General features: G+C 39.6%; 1 protein-coding gene across 4 annotated transcripts in view; it reads left to right on the forward strand.

The window, feature by feature from the left end:
- The first annotated feature begins 613 nt into the window (after positions 1 to 613).
- RASSF6 (Ras association domain family member 6) overlaps positions 614 to 16,595 on the forward strand; it is a 63,366-nt gene continuing 47,384 nt past the window's right edge. For 3 of the 4 annotated variants that reach the window (XM_029235327.1, XM_029235326.1, XM_029235329.1), the window contains exons 1-2: positions 614 to 649; positions 12,392 to 12,490. In XM_029235327.1, coding sequence (XP_029091160.1) covers positions 12,426 to 12,490 — 65 coding nt within the window. In that variant the 5' untranslated portion in view covers positions 614 to 649; positions 12,392 to 12,425. Of the gene's footprint in view, positions 650 to 12,391; positions 12,491 to 16,595 lie in introns of those variants that run through there. The other variant, XM_029235328.1, reaches the window with a different exon arrangement.

A 16,595-nucleotide genomic window follows, 5' to 3' on the forward strand; every position in this document is an offset into this window, starting at 1 on the left:
GGTTTCGCAAGATACTGGGTGGCTCTGGTTTGCTCTGAGTGGGAGAACCACCGCTCTGGGTGAAAAGGGTGCCAGTAAGGAAAGGAGGTGGCAAAAGAACAAGGGGGGAAAATTAAGAAATTTCTGATTAAAAGAGAAAATTTTCAAAAGAAAGACATGTGAATAATGACATTCAGTCCTAGTCGGTGTCATTTCTTAAAGACTATTTCTCTACAGACTAGAGAGGAGAGATTAGAATCCGGCCAGTTCAGAGGTTAAAGCGTTAACCAGCATGTCAATTCACTTGTCCTCAAGATGTGTGACAGGGAGCAAAGGAGAGTTCCTATCAGTGGCTCCGAAGAAAGAAAGTAAACACTCCCAACATGCACTGAGGCACAGGGAGTGGCTCAGGTTTCTAACACTTCCCTGCTGTGGCGAAAAGGAGTAATAATTAACAGTTTCTTGGGCTTGCTGTTCGTGGGAGGGGCACTGCCAGGCTGAGGGAGCCCCGCCCGGGCAGGAGTGTGTGCGCCCCTCCTCCCGCGCTTGTCTCCGACCCCAGCTCCACCTCCCGGACAGGTGAGCAAGCCCTGACTCTCCAACGACGATCAGAGTTTGGAACTGAGCAGGGAAACACACTCTCCGGAGCAGGTTCAGCTCAACAACGAAGGTAAAAATCTCCCATTCACAGTGTAGCAGGTGAAACATGGGGGTAGGGGAAAACAAAAACCCTCTAATCTACTCCCTGAGGTCAAGTTGAGGGCAAGTTGTTAGAAAGCAAAATCCATAGGGAGCCAAGTTTGAAGGTGTGCATGTGTCAGAGCAGCCCGAAACCCGGACGTATTTTCCTTTTGATTTTTTCAGAACACCCTTTCCTGACCAAGGTAAGCATATGGGGAGGGTCGGGGGAAGAGGGGAGGGCTTGAAGGTAAGTGTGGCCACCAAACCCTCCTCCCTTTTCTGACAAGTGTCATGAACTCAAGTTCTTCACCCGGGATTGTGGTTTGCCTGGAAAAGATACTAGACTCCTGCATTACTTCCCCCTTTCCCTCAGTACTCTTATGGTTACAAGGTTACATTCAACCAGCAGACTCGAAAGGTCTTTTTAATTGCGGTTCAGCTAAACTTTTATTATTTTCCACAAATCAACAGAGACTTCTCACACAAACACACACACACACACACACACACACAAAATTGAAAAGGATTTCTGATATAATTTAAGACTGCCCCAAACAATGAAAGGATAATCATAATTAAATGAGAGTCCATGAGTTAAGGGTCCAATTCTGAAGCAAGAGAGCTATAGGTTCAAATCTTGGCTTTGCCACTTACTGGTTTGTCCCATAGCAAGTTACTTAACCTAGCCAAGCTTCTGTTTGCCATCTATAAAATAAGCGTCATAACAGTATCTGCCAATAGGGCTTTGATGGGAATTAAACACTTAGCAAGCCTTCTATAAATAGCTATACATAGTGCCTCCAATTAGCATTAAGAAATTTGCAGCTCTGCCAAAGGGTACATGTCAAGGAGGGTGAGTGAACTAGTGAGACCAGACAGTATGGGGGTACCGCGTTGAACTGGTTTCCAGTGAGTGGGTCCAGGACACGTAAGCAGATGGCAAGTGGGCAAAGCTACTCATTCCTCTGAGTAGCAATGAAATTATCTGGCTTCTTGCCACTTTTCCAATAGAGTATGTGGTGGCAAATTCAAACTTTTTGCTACTCAGTCATTTTTACTTTGGGGAAGTCTCACTTATATGAATATGTTATTTCTAACAAGAAACAATAATTTCATAATAGGATAGAAACACTCAACCCCCTGTTGTAGAACCCATCAATTTTGAGTTTTATTTATGAGACTGCCCCTGAATAACTTTGATAAAATTAGACCATATAGTCCATGTTCTTACATTGTAGCACATATTGTATTGTTTGTATTAAACTGATATGGACTTTTGTTTGTGTTTACGGACAAGAAACATAAATGAATGATACCTGTGTTTTGCTGGTCTTTACCACTTAAATTATAGGGAAGTGAACTTACTTTATGATTCTTTAAAGGGCATTTTGGTTAATGTTGCTGATGGTTTTATTAATGTGGATGACTTTGAGGAAGGAATAAACTTAGTAGGTGTGACTAGCAAAGTATTTCCAATTATGACATTTTATCTTTTTATTTTGTTAATATAAAACAGTTAAATTCTTTGCAATTGATCCTAGCTTAATATTATCATTGTTTTAATGTATTCAAATTGCAGAGTTGAAAATCTGCAATGTATGTACTGTGTTTTCGTTTTGTTTGTTCGAGTTTTTTTTTTTGTTTTGTGGTGACTTTTTGTTTTTAGAGGTAGAAGGAACTTTTTTTCTTCCAGTTTTATTAAGATATAATTGACATACAGCACTGTATGAGTTTAAGGTGTACAGCGCAATGATTTGACTTACATACATCATAAAATGATTACTACAATAAGTTTAGTGAACATTCATCATCTCACATAGATACAAAATTAAAGAAATAGAAAAACAAATTTTTACTTGTGATGAAAATTCTTAAGATTTACTTTTTAACAACTTTCATATACAACATACAGCAGTGCTAATTATATTTATCATTTTGTACATTACATCCCTGGTACTCATTTATCTTAAATTGGAAGTTTTACCTTTTGACTACCTTCATCCAATTCCCCCTCCCGCCCACCCTTATAATGGGATAGTGACTGGAGGATTGGAGATAGAATTCTAAAGCCAAGTAAACTGAACTGCACTATTATATTGTCCTCCGGGGCTTGAATCAGTTTAGTGTAGTTTAACTAAAAACTTATAAAATAATCCAATCTATTTAGAATAAATTATAGTACCAGTGTTTACTAAATAGTTTTCAAAGAGGAAATATGACTTTATGCTGAATAAATATTGTTAGAATTTAAACAAGTTATCAATATTTAATTTTTGTATTCCTTAATAGGCATATATCTAAATAACAAACAGTAGCCCCAACTGAGATAAATCCATTAACCATATTTGAGAATAATTTGAGATTTATTTATTTAACCACATAACCAGTTATAAATCTTCCTAAAGTCTATTTTAGTATACAAATGTTTTTCTACTATTTCTAATGCTTATAAGATTTTGTGATAAACTATTAAATATTTTGCTCAATCAGAAGGGATAGAAGTAACCAGCAGTGATTAAGAAAACATTAAGTTTTCTGGTTACATTTAAAATAGTATAACATATATGTAATATGTCTTTTTAACATGTAATTCAAGGTTTCATATTTTATACTTGTTTTAACTTCCTAAAGTAAGATGCATCCTATACCTTTCATCAAAATAGAAATCTAGTGCTAATAGTCAATTTACTTGTACAGATTCTTTGGTTACAATGCAGACAGGGAATTTAGGATTGTTAGAGAAACATGGGCTTCATATAAAAGTTTAGATTTTTAAAAATAGTCAAGTAAAGGTCAATTGAAAATACAACCTCTGAGAAAGAACTTCTTTTGAATGTTCTCTCTTTTCACTGAAGTCTAGGGTTAGAGAGGGTTGGATCTGTTGGAAAAAAATTAGTCTTTTAAAGCTATCAAGTAGAGTGATTCGTCATTTCATAACATCATCTCAAGTACCAAACAAACCAATACTACTGCTTTCAGTAGTTGAACATGAAGGTGTCTCTCTCTTAAGGGATGAGGGTGTTATCTTAGTAGCTGAGATGGTTGAAGGACATCGCCATCATTATCCCAGAGTCTAGGAAATGGAGCTCAAGAGGAGGGCTGATTCTTTTGCAGCCAACAGATGAACAGGAAAAATTGAGCCATGGCCCCTGTGAAGTCAACCTTAGAAATTCCTCTTGGAAACCCAGATGAAGCAGAGACTCTTGAGCTGTGCCATAGAAGCAATTCCAGAAGAAGCCATCGGCAGATGGAGTAGCTCCTTCCCAGGCTGAGTGGTGGCAAGATGCCTTGAGTCCTGAATGGCTTCCAACTAGCTCGCTTTTCCTACTGCTCCTGCTTTTCTCACCTCCCTGAGGGCACTCTGGGGAGAATGGAGCACAGGGCATTAGCGCCATGTAAATATACAATAGCATACTAAAAGTTTGGCATTTCAAATTAGATTCCACTGGACTGACTGTGATGGTATACTCACATAGAAGCCTGGTTGTTTGATATTCATCCTGTTTATCCTGTCTTAAATTCAAGCACTGTAATACATTTTTGTTTGTATCTCAAACATTCCCTAACTGCAATCAATATCACTTAATAAAGTGATAGTGATTATAGTCCAACGCTCAACTTTTACCATCTCTGCAAATGACACACATTCTTTAGAAAAAATATGGAACCAATTACTTCCCAGAAACCACACTTTTCTTGACTCTTTTTCTGTTTTCTAAAAATTGGATAACGGTTAGAATTATAGATGTTTTGTCTTGTTTCCTTGAAGTGATGTAATTGTATACGGGTCTACTCTTCTCTACTACAAGGTTCCACGTCAGAGCTTAGAGAAAACAGCTTTATTTTAGAGGTAAATACATATTTGTAACTTTCCATTGCTTTTTCAGGCCAAAATAATAATTAAAACAAAACCCACCATGCATACAGCCATTAATCTTAATTCGTAATTGAAATACACACTCGCTATTCCAATGTTACACTCTCTGCTCTTTTTTCTTTTTTTGGAATTTTTATGGTGTGTGTTATTAAGATATGTTTCTTGTATATGACTTAGAAAGTACATATGAAATCAAAAAGAAAATAATTATCACTCAATTTCATAGATCTCAATTTTACTGTTAATATTTTTGTACATCTCTCCACATCTTGAATATACAGATATTCATAATTTTATATATGTCTTCTCTACATACTTGCATATATACATTCACTAGAGGAGATACAAAAGTGAAATGAGCAATCATCCTGTTCTAGAGGAAATCAGGTAAACTAAAATATGATTAGGGAGAGAAAGTAAGTAATTAGAAAGCTGCAGATATTTGGCTATCCAAGTTCAAAGGCAGGAGAAATTCTCTTTGGCTGGAGGACCCAAGGAAATTAGCACATGGATTTTTTCTTTGGTTCATTGTAAAATCATGACCACTTTGACACTTCCTGCACGCAGGGGCCTCAGGAATCAGGAGCTGCGGACACAGATGCAGGCTACACTTCCTGGCTAGCACAGCAACAGCACAGAGAGGGAGCTCATGAAATATTTGTTGATATACAAAAGAGTGAGCCAAGTTTCCCACTTTTAAACAAGCAACCATTTAATTAATCCATGCTTGGACCAAGGAAGGTACTTTAAATGACCGACCCTTTTGAGTTAACTGGGCTTCACCTCCCATCCTCTGGCCTCATTCTGGCCAGTCCAGGCAAGCCCACATCTAGGCAGGATGCCGAGCAGGAAGAGGTGAACCACTGATGCTCTCAGATGCTCTCTGTTCTCAGCGTTGCCCAGATACTGGTGCTGACTTATTCTGCTTTCTCAGGTTCCTGAACCCTGCTGCCTGCTCAGACTGATTCTATCTTCCTGGTCTTCTCTCTTCCCTGTTGAGCCTCCAAGGTCTGTTTGAGCCTAGACCTGCCTAGTACTTCTAGGACTGTTTATTTCTCCAGGATTTAATTACTTGCCTATTTAATTCCATATGTCTTGAGCTCTACTCTGTCTGGACATAATTAAAAAATAAATAGCCAAACATTAAATAAGTGATCTTATTTCATACACAATCTAAGTAATAAGCTCTGGCCCCAGGATGGGAGAGCCCTGTATGATTATCCCTCCCAGTAAAGTATATAGATTTTTAACAACTACCTTCCTCCTCAAGTCATAGTTTGTTCTGTTCTACCAAAGTAATTGTGAACATTCAAAGTAAGACTCTTAGGCTTCTAGACCTGTAACTTTTCTTTTGTTAATAAATCTTTCTGGTAACCATAACCTCTGGTTATCTTCCTCTTAAGCCTTTTGAGGTAACTAGCTCAGACTCATAAATTTACCAAGTCTTTATAACTTAGAGGATATTCACAAAGGCATTACCAGATTTTAAATTGCAGTGAATCATGGTTACTGGGAATGGAAAAGGGAAACTATTGGAATTCATAGGTCTATTTCTCACTTCAGCAATTAATAATAAAATGGGACTTTTACTAAATCACATTTTTACCTTTCAGGTATTTCAATTGTTTGAATATTTTGCTTAGCCAACTTTTGGATTCAGACATGGTCAATATTATTTCCTATTCAATTAGCATATACTGCTTATGAAGAAAAATTTTGTCCTATTTTCATTTTTCTTTCATAATTTCCATTCAACTGTCCTTATTTCTAGGGTCAGAGAATAATGTAAGGGCTTTTGAAATTGTTTTCTTTTTAATTAATTAATTAATTTTTGGCTACACTGGGTATTCCTTCCTGTGCACAGGCTTTCTCTAGTTGTGGTGAACAGGGGCTACTCTTTGCTGTGGTGCGCAGGCTTCTCATTATGGTGGCATCTCTTTTTTCAGAGCACGGGCTCTAGGCGCTAGGACTTCAGTAGTTGTGGCTCGTGGGCTCAGTAGTTGTGGCTCATGGGCTCTAGAGCACAGGCTCAGTTGTTGTGGTGCATGGGCTTAGATACTCCATGGCATGTGGGATCTTCCCGGACCAGGACTCGAACCCACGTCCCCTGCATTAGCGGGCGGATTCTTAGCCACCAGGGAAGTCCCAGGGCTTTTGAAATTGTTTAATCACATCTTCTGAAGCTACCTATGATTTGCTTCAGCATAGATCATGAGTTTGACAATATAATTACATAGCGATTTTTGCTATCTTTAATGATACCTTAGCTAATTTTTTTTATGAACACAAATAGAATGGAGCCAATCAGAAAACCACTGCCATGATTCTTCAGCCCATCACTGTCAATTTGCACTTTGTGCTTCTTCAGTTCAAAATATCCCTGACTTCTAGTCCCAGCTAAAATATCATATTAACTATGAGGTCAAGAAAAGTTTTATTAATAGTAATTAGTCCTTTGGGTCACAGCTACAATTTGACATTTAGTCAGACATTTAATAACAAATATTAATTAAATCCCTTCCATGTTCTAGCCAAAATTCTAAGAACTGGATGTACACAGGTAAACAAACAAACAAACAAAAAAGCCCACAACCTAAACAGTTCATGTTGTAGTTGGGGAATACAGGCAATGTAAATAAATAAGATCCTTTCAGATACTGATGTGTACCTAGGTGAAAATAATGCGATAATGACTGGCTGAGACTTGCTTAGGGAAAGCCTCTGAGAGGAGAGACCCAGGGACTGAGATCCGCATGATGGGAAACAGGCAGCCAGCCACGTGAAGGTCTGAGGTAAGGTGCTCCAAGTAGGAGGAGCAGCAAGTTCAAATCCCTGAGGCAGGAATGAGCTTAGGGAGTGACTGAAAACCAGAAAGAAGGACAATGTATTATAGATGAAATGTAATCAATGAGGGAAATAATGAAGGGAATGAATACTGAATAGATTGACAGGATCTTGGAGGTCATCATAAGGAGGTTATATTTTATTCTAGTTCATTCTTGGAAGTCTTTGCAATGTTTTAATCATGAAATGACAAGATCTAATTTGCTCTTTGAAATTATCATCCTGGATACCATGTGGAGAATGGGATATGGGTCACGATGTGGGTGCAGGGAAACCAGTCAGGAGGCTGATGCAATAATCCAAGAGAAAGATGGTGGTGGGTTGGCTCAGAGTGGTAGCATTGGAAACAGAAGCTTTGGAGTTACCTATTGGAGGTACCAATAGGACTTACTTTCAGATTGGAATCTAGTTATGATGAAAGAGGAGAAAATAAGACTGAGTTTCAGTTTTGGTGCCCAGTTGGGTAGATTGGAAAGAATTGTGGAGGAGGAAATTCTGGAGCATGGGAGAAAGTCAGTGATTCTGGTTTGGTGATGTTGACACTGAGATGCCTGATAGACATCCAAGTAGAGATAAAGTGGGTAGTGACATGAGTCTGGAGCTCAGCAGAGAGGCTGGGATGGAACTGGATTAGATTAACTGGAAGAAAGTGTAGTTAGAGAAAAGAGGATGGCTGAGGACAGACTGTTAGAACTAGCCAGCATTTTATATAAAGGAGGAAGCAGTAGAGAAGACTAAAAAGTTGAGACCTGTGAGAGCAAGGAAATAAAGTAAGGTTGTGTGATTGCTGTTTTGTCTCAAAAGTCTCCAAAAAAAGTGTATCAGAAGGAGGGGACAACCAACTCTGTCAATTGTTGCTAAGAGGCAGAGAAAATGAGGAGAGAAAATGAACCACTTGGCAAGATATAGGGTGCTGGAATGTGGAAGGAGAGGTACAGGAGAAATAAAAGTATAGAAGTAAAGAATAGATGGTAAATAATTTGGATCCAGGAGGGAGAAGATTATGTTTGGGTAGCAAGGTGACCACCGGGGGGTGGGGGGTGGGGGTGGACCTCACTAGGGAGCATCAGTAACTCTTTTTCAGGATGATTAGAATGACAAAGTCTAGGGGCAAAACTCAGGTTTTAGAAGCAAGAGCAAAGGCTACATAACCAAACAGCCCAGACCAAATCTTGTGACTGAGTAACTGGGATTTGTTGGGCTCTTGGAGTTTGCTGTGTCTCTGTCCCAAGGGAGCCTAAAACGCCCTTGTAGCTTCTGACCTATACAGTTAATTTGCCTGGTTGGCTAAGCTTCTGTCTCTTCTGTCATGAGTCCTCCACAAAACCCCCTTCCAATGATGTGCTATCAAAGAGGATGACATTCCCAACTAGAGGAGCACCACTCTTTGAGCAAGAGGATATGAGTAGAAAATTAGATAAGGTATAAATCAATCATGACAATACCAATGGACAGCAGAAAGCGGCATCACAGCAGTGTAGAAGAGGTCATGGGGAGATTGATACGATCCCACTTGAGCAGATACTAGAACCTGCAATGATGAGGGAAAGGGAAATAGTGAGAAGAGACTTGATGACACGTAATTCCACTAGACTAGAAGGCCTGGTATTAAAGAAAGCTTCAATTTTGAGTTGGGAAATGTAGGTTTGGGTGAAACTGCAGAAAGCCTGAACGTCAGGTTAAGACACTTGGGCTATATTTGCTAAGAACGAGATCCCAAGGTTTGTGAACAAGATGATGTGATGATCAAAATGGTAAAAGCACAAAGGGAAACTAGTCAAGCATTGAGCTTGACTATTACAGCTTGAATATTACATTATGCCTGTTGAGATGTGCTCGCAGCTCACTATAAGGAAACAGTATGCATCAGGATTTCGTGAGGATAGCTTTTATCTTTTTTCTTTCTTTCTTTCTTTCTTTTTTTTTTTTTTTGCTGGTATTCTCCTGGAGAAAGAAAACATAGAATGTCTTTCACACAGCTTACCCCAACCAAAATCAAAATGACCTGCTTCAGAAGGAAAAGGAGGAAATTCCTCCCCTTCTTTTTTAAAATAAAAAAATTGAGTTATTTGTAGTGAGGTGGATGGACCTAGAGCCTGTCATACAGAGTGAAGTAAGTCAGAAAGAGAAAAACAAATACTGTATGCTAACACATATATATGGAATCTAAGGGAAAAAAAAAAGGTCATGAAGAACCTAGGGGCAAGACGGGAATAAAGACACAGACCTACTAGAGAATGGACTTGAGGATATGGGGAGGGGGAAGGGTAAGCTGTGACAAAGTGAGAGGGTGGCATGGACATATATGCACTACCAAACGTAAGGTAGATAGCTAGTGGGAAGCAGCCGCATAGCACAGGGAGATCAGCTCGGTGCTTTGTGACCACCTAGATGGGTGGGATAGGGAGGGTGGGAGGGAGGGAGATTCAAGAGGGAAGAGATATGGGGACATATGTATATGTATAACTGATTCATTTTGTTATAAAGCAGAAACTAACACACCATTGTAAGGCAATTATACTCCAATAAAGGTGTTTTAAAAAATGGAACTTTTCTCTCTAGCCTACTTTTTATCCTGGCTATAGCTCCTATGATTCTATAGGCTTGAAGCAATGATAATTAAATATTCTATTTCTGCAAAATGGAATGACTAGAAAATATTATATAAAATCTCTGGTCACACCCTAATGCCATTTATATGAAGACATAAAGGAGGTTATTACTCATGTCTGACCACAGTTTCCAGAGCCTGAAGGAGACTGGAAGGATGTTACATCACACTTAATCAACCCTGCAAGTCAGAGCTTGATTTTGGCTGCCTGGTAACTTCAGGCTGTGTTTGTGAGATGGGACAGGGTTCAGTCAGTTTGAATTCAATTGCTGGAGTAGAAGGAATATGTTTCCTTGCACAGAATCATACAGGAGAGAATTTCTTCTAGAAATACTCCAAAAACAGACTTACTAAACTGTCTGATCCTTCCTTGCCTTGGGCCACAGTTTCTCTAGTTTTTCAGTTTACACAGTACATGTTCCTTTTTTCTGCACACCACCAAACATGGCCCTAGGATTTCTTCTCTACTTTAGCTAGCTTGTATTATCATGTTGCCCCCCCAAAATTTCAATGATTGCAACATGCCTCTTTTTGGATCACATAAGCCTTTGGGAATTTAATATCTTTTTAAAGAAAATAACACTGAGCTGCTATATAAACAGAAGTTTAAAACTAAATGAATTTTTTTCAGAAGTCAATTTTATTTTACAAATAAAATTTGGAAATTTTATTTACAAGTATAACAGGAAGACATGTAATTTTTTCTCAAAAATATCTAGAAATTTTACTATAAAATATAAAATCAGGAAGGCTTCAGAAACATTATTTCAACTAGACAGAATTCCTCATGGGCCTTCTCTTTTTTCCTTTTTACACTTCTCAATAAAGCGTAAGTTCTGCACCAGGAAGCAGCAGCTTCAAACACCCTAAGCCCATCTGTGCATTTATAGAGAGATGGAACAGGAGGATAACTATTTTTTTTTTTTTTGCGGTACGCGGGCCTCTCACTGCTGTGGCCTCTCCCGTTGCGGAGCACAGGCTCCGGACGCGTAGGCTTAGCGGCCATGGCTCACAGGCCCAGCCACTCCGTGGCATGTGGGATTCTCCCGGACCAGGGCACGAACCCGTGTCCCCTGCATCAGCAGGCGGACTCTCAACCACTGCGCCACCAGGGAAGCCCGAAGATAACTTTTAGATCACTAAAACCTGGTAGTATCGGAACTGTGGAAAAATGAAGAAAATTCTTAGCATATATTCCAAATCAAATACTAAAAATTCAGAAATAGGACTCCTTATAAAGGGAGTTATGCCAAATTCAGACATACTGGATCCCTGCATCACTGAGAGCGTGGCTAGTACAGCCGTGAACTGGGAAGTGATTATCAGCACATCTCTGGTCCAGGATTTCACTTATAAATTTGCAAATCAGTAGCATTTATCATGGGCCAACACTGCAGTTTGTTTTGTCCTTTGTTAGAAATCTTGCTCCACCCCTGTCTGCCTTTCTCTCTCCCCTTCTCTATCACACAGTTGTCAGTCTCTTGAATTGATTACCAAGGGGAAAACCATATGTCAAGCTATGTATTTCTGGCTCATCTAGTACATCTTCATATGCCCTCTTTATCATCTTTCTTTAGATGGTCAAAATTAAATTATATGTTCCTCTTCCTTTACTACTATTTTCCATAAATTATATGAAGAATATAATTTTCAGTTTAAAATGGGAAACTGATATCAAAAGAGAATAAAATAGATTTTTCTCAAAAGCATGTATTGAGTAATAAGAATGGAGTAAAACACCTAAACATCTTAAAGCTATATGGAGGTGGGGGAGGGGGTGGGAGGGGATGGGAAAAAGCAACACAGTATTACTTGTTCCCAAAACAAATTATCCTGTGAATAAACATGAAAAGCAGGTTTGGAGGATGCCATTTAGAAACCCACTCAAGGTGAGTTGTAGTTAGAACTCTGAACTTATCCTGAAAATTAATTCCCTTTGACATAGGAAAAAAACCTTTTAAAAGAATCTTAGAACAGACAAATTTATAGACACTCAAACCCTTTTCAAGCTGCGAAAACAATGCTGGAAAGAAAAATAAGAGGAAACCCTAAAGACATTCAGACCTTGCTTCAAATTATTTGTTCCACTACTTACTAAGTGAAATGGAAATAACACCCCTACTTTGCTGGCATGGTCTGAGGAGTAAATGAGATAACATCCATCAAATGGCCCACATTCAGAGTGTAGGATCCAGAGCAGGCACATGGTAAAAAAAAATCTCTCTTTCCTCCCGCCCCTCCAACCCAACCCTCATGCCCATACAAAAAACACTACTTAAAAATTCTCCCCAAAATATTTTTACACAATAGGGACACAACAAATAATTTCAGTTTAAGGCAGAAACTAATTTATGAATGCATCACAGGAACATATCATTAATATTATTCTAATGTTTTAGGGTAGCCTCAGATGATCTCACAAAGGGGGAGAAAATGACTATGATGGCTCACCAGTCCTCTTCTTGGATCTTCATCAATGAGAGGACATTCATTACCAGGTAACTGTACACCTGTATTATATGTTATTCTAGTTATCAGTCATTTGTGGATTACACCTTATGTATATTATGCATTTTGTCATTCTAAGCTTCTTTTTTTTTTTTTTTTTTTCGCGGTACGCGGGCTTCTCACTGTTGTGGCCTCTCCCGTTGTGGAGCACAGGCTCCGGACGCGCAGGCTCAGCGGCCACGGCTCACGGGCCCAGCCGCTCCGCGGCATGTGGGATCTTCCCGGACCGGGGCACGAACCCGCGTCCCCTGCATCGGCAGGCGGACTCTCAACCACTGCGCCACCAGGGAAGCCCCCTAAGCTTCATTCTGAAAGCTTTAACTGTATTGGAAAAACTTGGAAAATGGCATCATTACATTTTCTAATTTTTCTCATCTGCTACGAAGAGAGCCCAGCGAATTAAATGTTATAAAAATTATGAGGCCTTTGTAAAATATTTCAGAAAATATGATATAAAAAGTGCCTAAATTTGGGTCTTCCATAGGTATTATAATAAAGTCTAAATGTGTATCAATAAAAAAAGCATGATGTATGAACCACAAGATCAATGATATGACTCATCAGTTGAGACACTGAATTAGAAATTGAATAAATACGTTCCTGAAGACTGAAAAGCCATAGCCTATCATGGAACAATGACTCATATTTCATAAATAGTGGTCTAATTTCACCAAAAGCTAAATTTCTATTTTAATAGTTGTCACAGTTCTCAGGAACAGCATTAAGTAAAGGATCCGAGGCTCCTCATAAATAATATAGCCAAAGAATTAGCCTATGGGCTTAAACCAGGCTTTCCTGGCCTCTCCTTCCCTCTGTTGCTCCTCAGGACATACTTCATTTTTACTGTTTCCCTCTTGATGTTAGATTATGCAATAGATGGTCAACAGCTATGGCTATTTTCTTATACACAGCAGATAGCATCTTATGCTAGTTTAGGAATAATAGAGCAGGGATTTGAAAACTATAAGAGTGAAGATAAGGGACGAACCTGGCTGAGCTAGAGAAGAAGCTGAAAAGGGAAAAGACACAAAGGTAAGAAAAAAAACAAGTCGCCCTGGAATGTGATCCATGTCTTACAGGGAAGAGAAACAAAGCCAAATAAATGACAGAGGAAAGTAGTATAAATGATGCAGGATTGCACAATGGGAAAGCAAAAGGAATAAATATGGTCAAAAATGGAACTAAAGCCACAGCTGGAGGATAAGCATGAAATATAAGAGGCGGGAAGAAGGCAGGAAGTAAAAGAGGAGTTATTCATTCCTCAGGTACTTATAAACTGCTTCCTACAAGCAGTTTATACTCCTGTGGACACTGAGCGTTCAGTAATGAATGAAACAAAACCCTTACCCTCATGGGGTTGCCTCCTAAAAGAGGGATACAGTCAAAATGTAGGATAAATGGAAAACAAGATGCACTATTAGGTGCTGAAGGACATGAAGAATAAAGCTGGAAGGGGAGTAATGATTGCGGAGGGTAGAGAGCAGTGAGTTATGATTTCATATAAGATGGCCAAGGAAGGCCTCAGGAAGGAGGTAGCAGTAGGGAAAAGCCTGAAGGAGGGAAGTGAGTGAGCTGTGTGGGTATCTGGCTGGGAGCCTCCCAGGTCCCCTTCCAGGAAAGGGGACACCAAGTTCACAGCCCTGAGGCAGTCACACGCCTGTAAGGGTGCAGGAAGCTGGTGTGGGAAAGTGAAATAGGGAGGACAGTAGGAGAAGGTGAGGTCAGAGACAGAATGGGGCCAGAATATGTAAGGCCTCATAGGCCACTGAGACTTCGTCTTTCCCACTTACAAGATGAGAAATCATTGAAGATTATTGAGTACACGAGTGACTGAATCTGTCTGGCTGCTGCTTTAAGAACAGACTGAAGAGGGCACAAGGATAGAAGCAAAGAAACTATCAAGGAGCGGATAGTCCAGAGTAGAGATGATGGTGGCTTGGACCGAGGTGGCAGGGGTGGAGGTGGGGAAAAATGCTCAGATTCTGGGTATATTTTAAAGGAAGAAACAATAGGATTTCCTGAAGGATTAGATGTGGGTATGAGAGAAAGAGAAAGATTAAGGATGATTCCAAGGATTTGGGTCAGGAAGAATGGAGTGAATACTTTCTGACATTATAAAGACTACAGGAGGAGCAGGTTTGGGGTAGAAGATCGGGAGTTCAGTCCTAGACAAGTTACATTTGAGACTGACTAATGTCACCAAGGGAATAAGTGTGATAGAGAAGATTCAAGATCCAGGGTTAGAAAAGAGTGAAAGGAAAAGTAGGAAACAACAAGGCGAGCAGTAGTACATTGGATGGAAAGTGGGCAGAAGGAATGTGAACACTGAACAGAGAGGAGGGGCAGTGATAGAGTGGGCAAGTATAGAAAACACCGCTTGGGGGTGTCAAGGCAGCTAAAGTGTTGCTGGGGATACAAGGAGAAGAGGGAAGCTGAGAAAATGGGAAATTGAAATGAAAGGCAGAAATTAATTTTTAAAATAAGTGCAGAGACTGATAATGAAAGTCAGAGAAAGTAACATCCATATGAAACCAAAGGGAAGAGAGATAGAAAGATCCTAGAGAGAAGTAAGAGATGGACATGGTAACAGGATGGACATTGTTGAGAGGACCTGAAAGATGATGGTTTGGGAAGAGAAAATGATGAAAAAAGCATGTGAGTGATCTGCAGGGGAAGCAGGAGGCAAATGAGATTCAAGATAGAGGGATGATGGAGAAGATGAGAGAGACTGTGAAGAAAAGGGAAGACGCTCACGAGAGAGTGACAGGAAGGGCAGAACAGGGTAAGAGCCCAGCACAGCCCCAAGAAGGTCCCCCTACCACAGTGCCTCCCCCCAGAGAAAATTACAGAAACATTGAACAAAGGTGTCTCCAAAGACAGTAGCCCTGGGTCTACACCAGTGTTCCTTTTTGCGTAAATGCCTTCTGTGCAGTGTAAGTTTAACCAGCCAGGAAAACAAATTTACCACACTGGGAGGGAAATTTCGAGAAGAAACAGTACACGGCATAAGAGAAGAATGTACGAACCCTTGTACGTATTTTCCTGTTATTCAACTCTGCTTGACTCAGGTCAGCCCATGGAATCCTGATTCTCACCTCCCACCAGCCCCGCCCTCAGTGCATTGCTAAACTACTCCTGGGGCCACCTCTCAGTCTGAGGTTGCAATCTTTTCTTTTTCATCTACTTCAGCTACACAGCTGCTCTTGACCTCTTGGATTCCTGAGAAAGCAAGGTCCTTTCTCACCAAAACCTTTAGATTTACCCTTATGATCAGATTAAAAGGCACCCTAAGCAGGCACCCCACAATCCCAATAGCAATTCACGGTCCCCTTCTGCACTCACTGGCATCTCCATGACCTCTCTTCCCCTATAAAACCTCAAGACAAAGGTCAGAGAGAAGTCCCAGTGCCCTCCCTAACTCATGTCTGCTCCAAGGGGTGGTCCTGTTCTTCCCAATCCTGCTATTGGTTCACATGTGTTTCTCTTTATTCTCAGGCCTTGAATCCTCTGTTTCTCTAGAACAGCTTTCTTCCACCTTCATGAAGCTCTTTGTTCTGTTCTTAATTGCTTTATGTCGATCTCATTTGTAGCCATGAGCAGCTGATGGTAACTTCTCGTCCTGGACACCACATTCCTTTTATTCATCTGTGTAATCACCGTATGAAAATCAAGAATTTTCACTGAAATGAACACCTATTCCATACACCGGTGGTTACCAGGTCAACTTCCGTTTCCTTTGTAATATTTTATAGTTTCCCAGTCTCAGTTTCTCACTTTTCCCATGAAATCCTCCCTGAACTGCAGTAAGATTTTAATTAGCCTGTTAATTACTTGTGTGTTTGTTCTTTTAAAATATTTACTTCCTAATTATGAAAGTATGATTATTTTATAAATTATTGTATTTTATATATTTATATTATAAAAGCTGAGAAAATATAGAAACATATAAATTGAAAGAATAAAGTTATCCATAATCTTACTACTCAGAAAATGTACTATTTAATTTTGTCATATGACCCATATTCTAAGGATTTTATTTTATATAGTTGAGATCATTCTATATCTTGTTTTACACACCTGGCATTATATCACAAA

Source organism: Monodon monoceros, unplaced genomic scaffold (genome assembly GCF_005190385.1).
Source record: "Monodon monoceros isolate NGI ecotype Baffin Bay Population unplaced genomic scaffold, NGI_Narwhal_1 Super_Scaffold_20, whole genome shotgun sequence".
NCBI classification, from domain to species: domain Eukaryota; kingdom Metazoa; phylum Chordata; class Mammalia; order Artiodactyla; family Monodontidae; genus Monodon; species Monodon monoceros.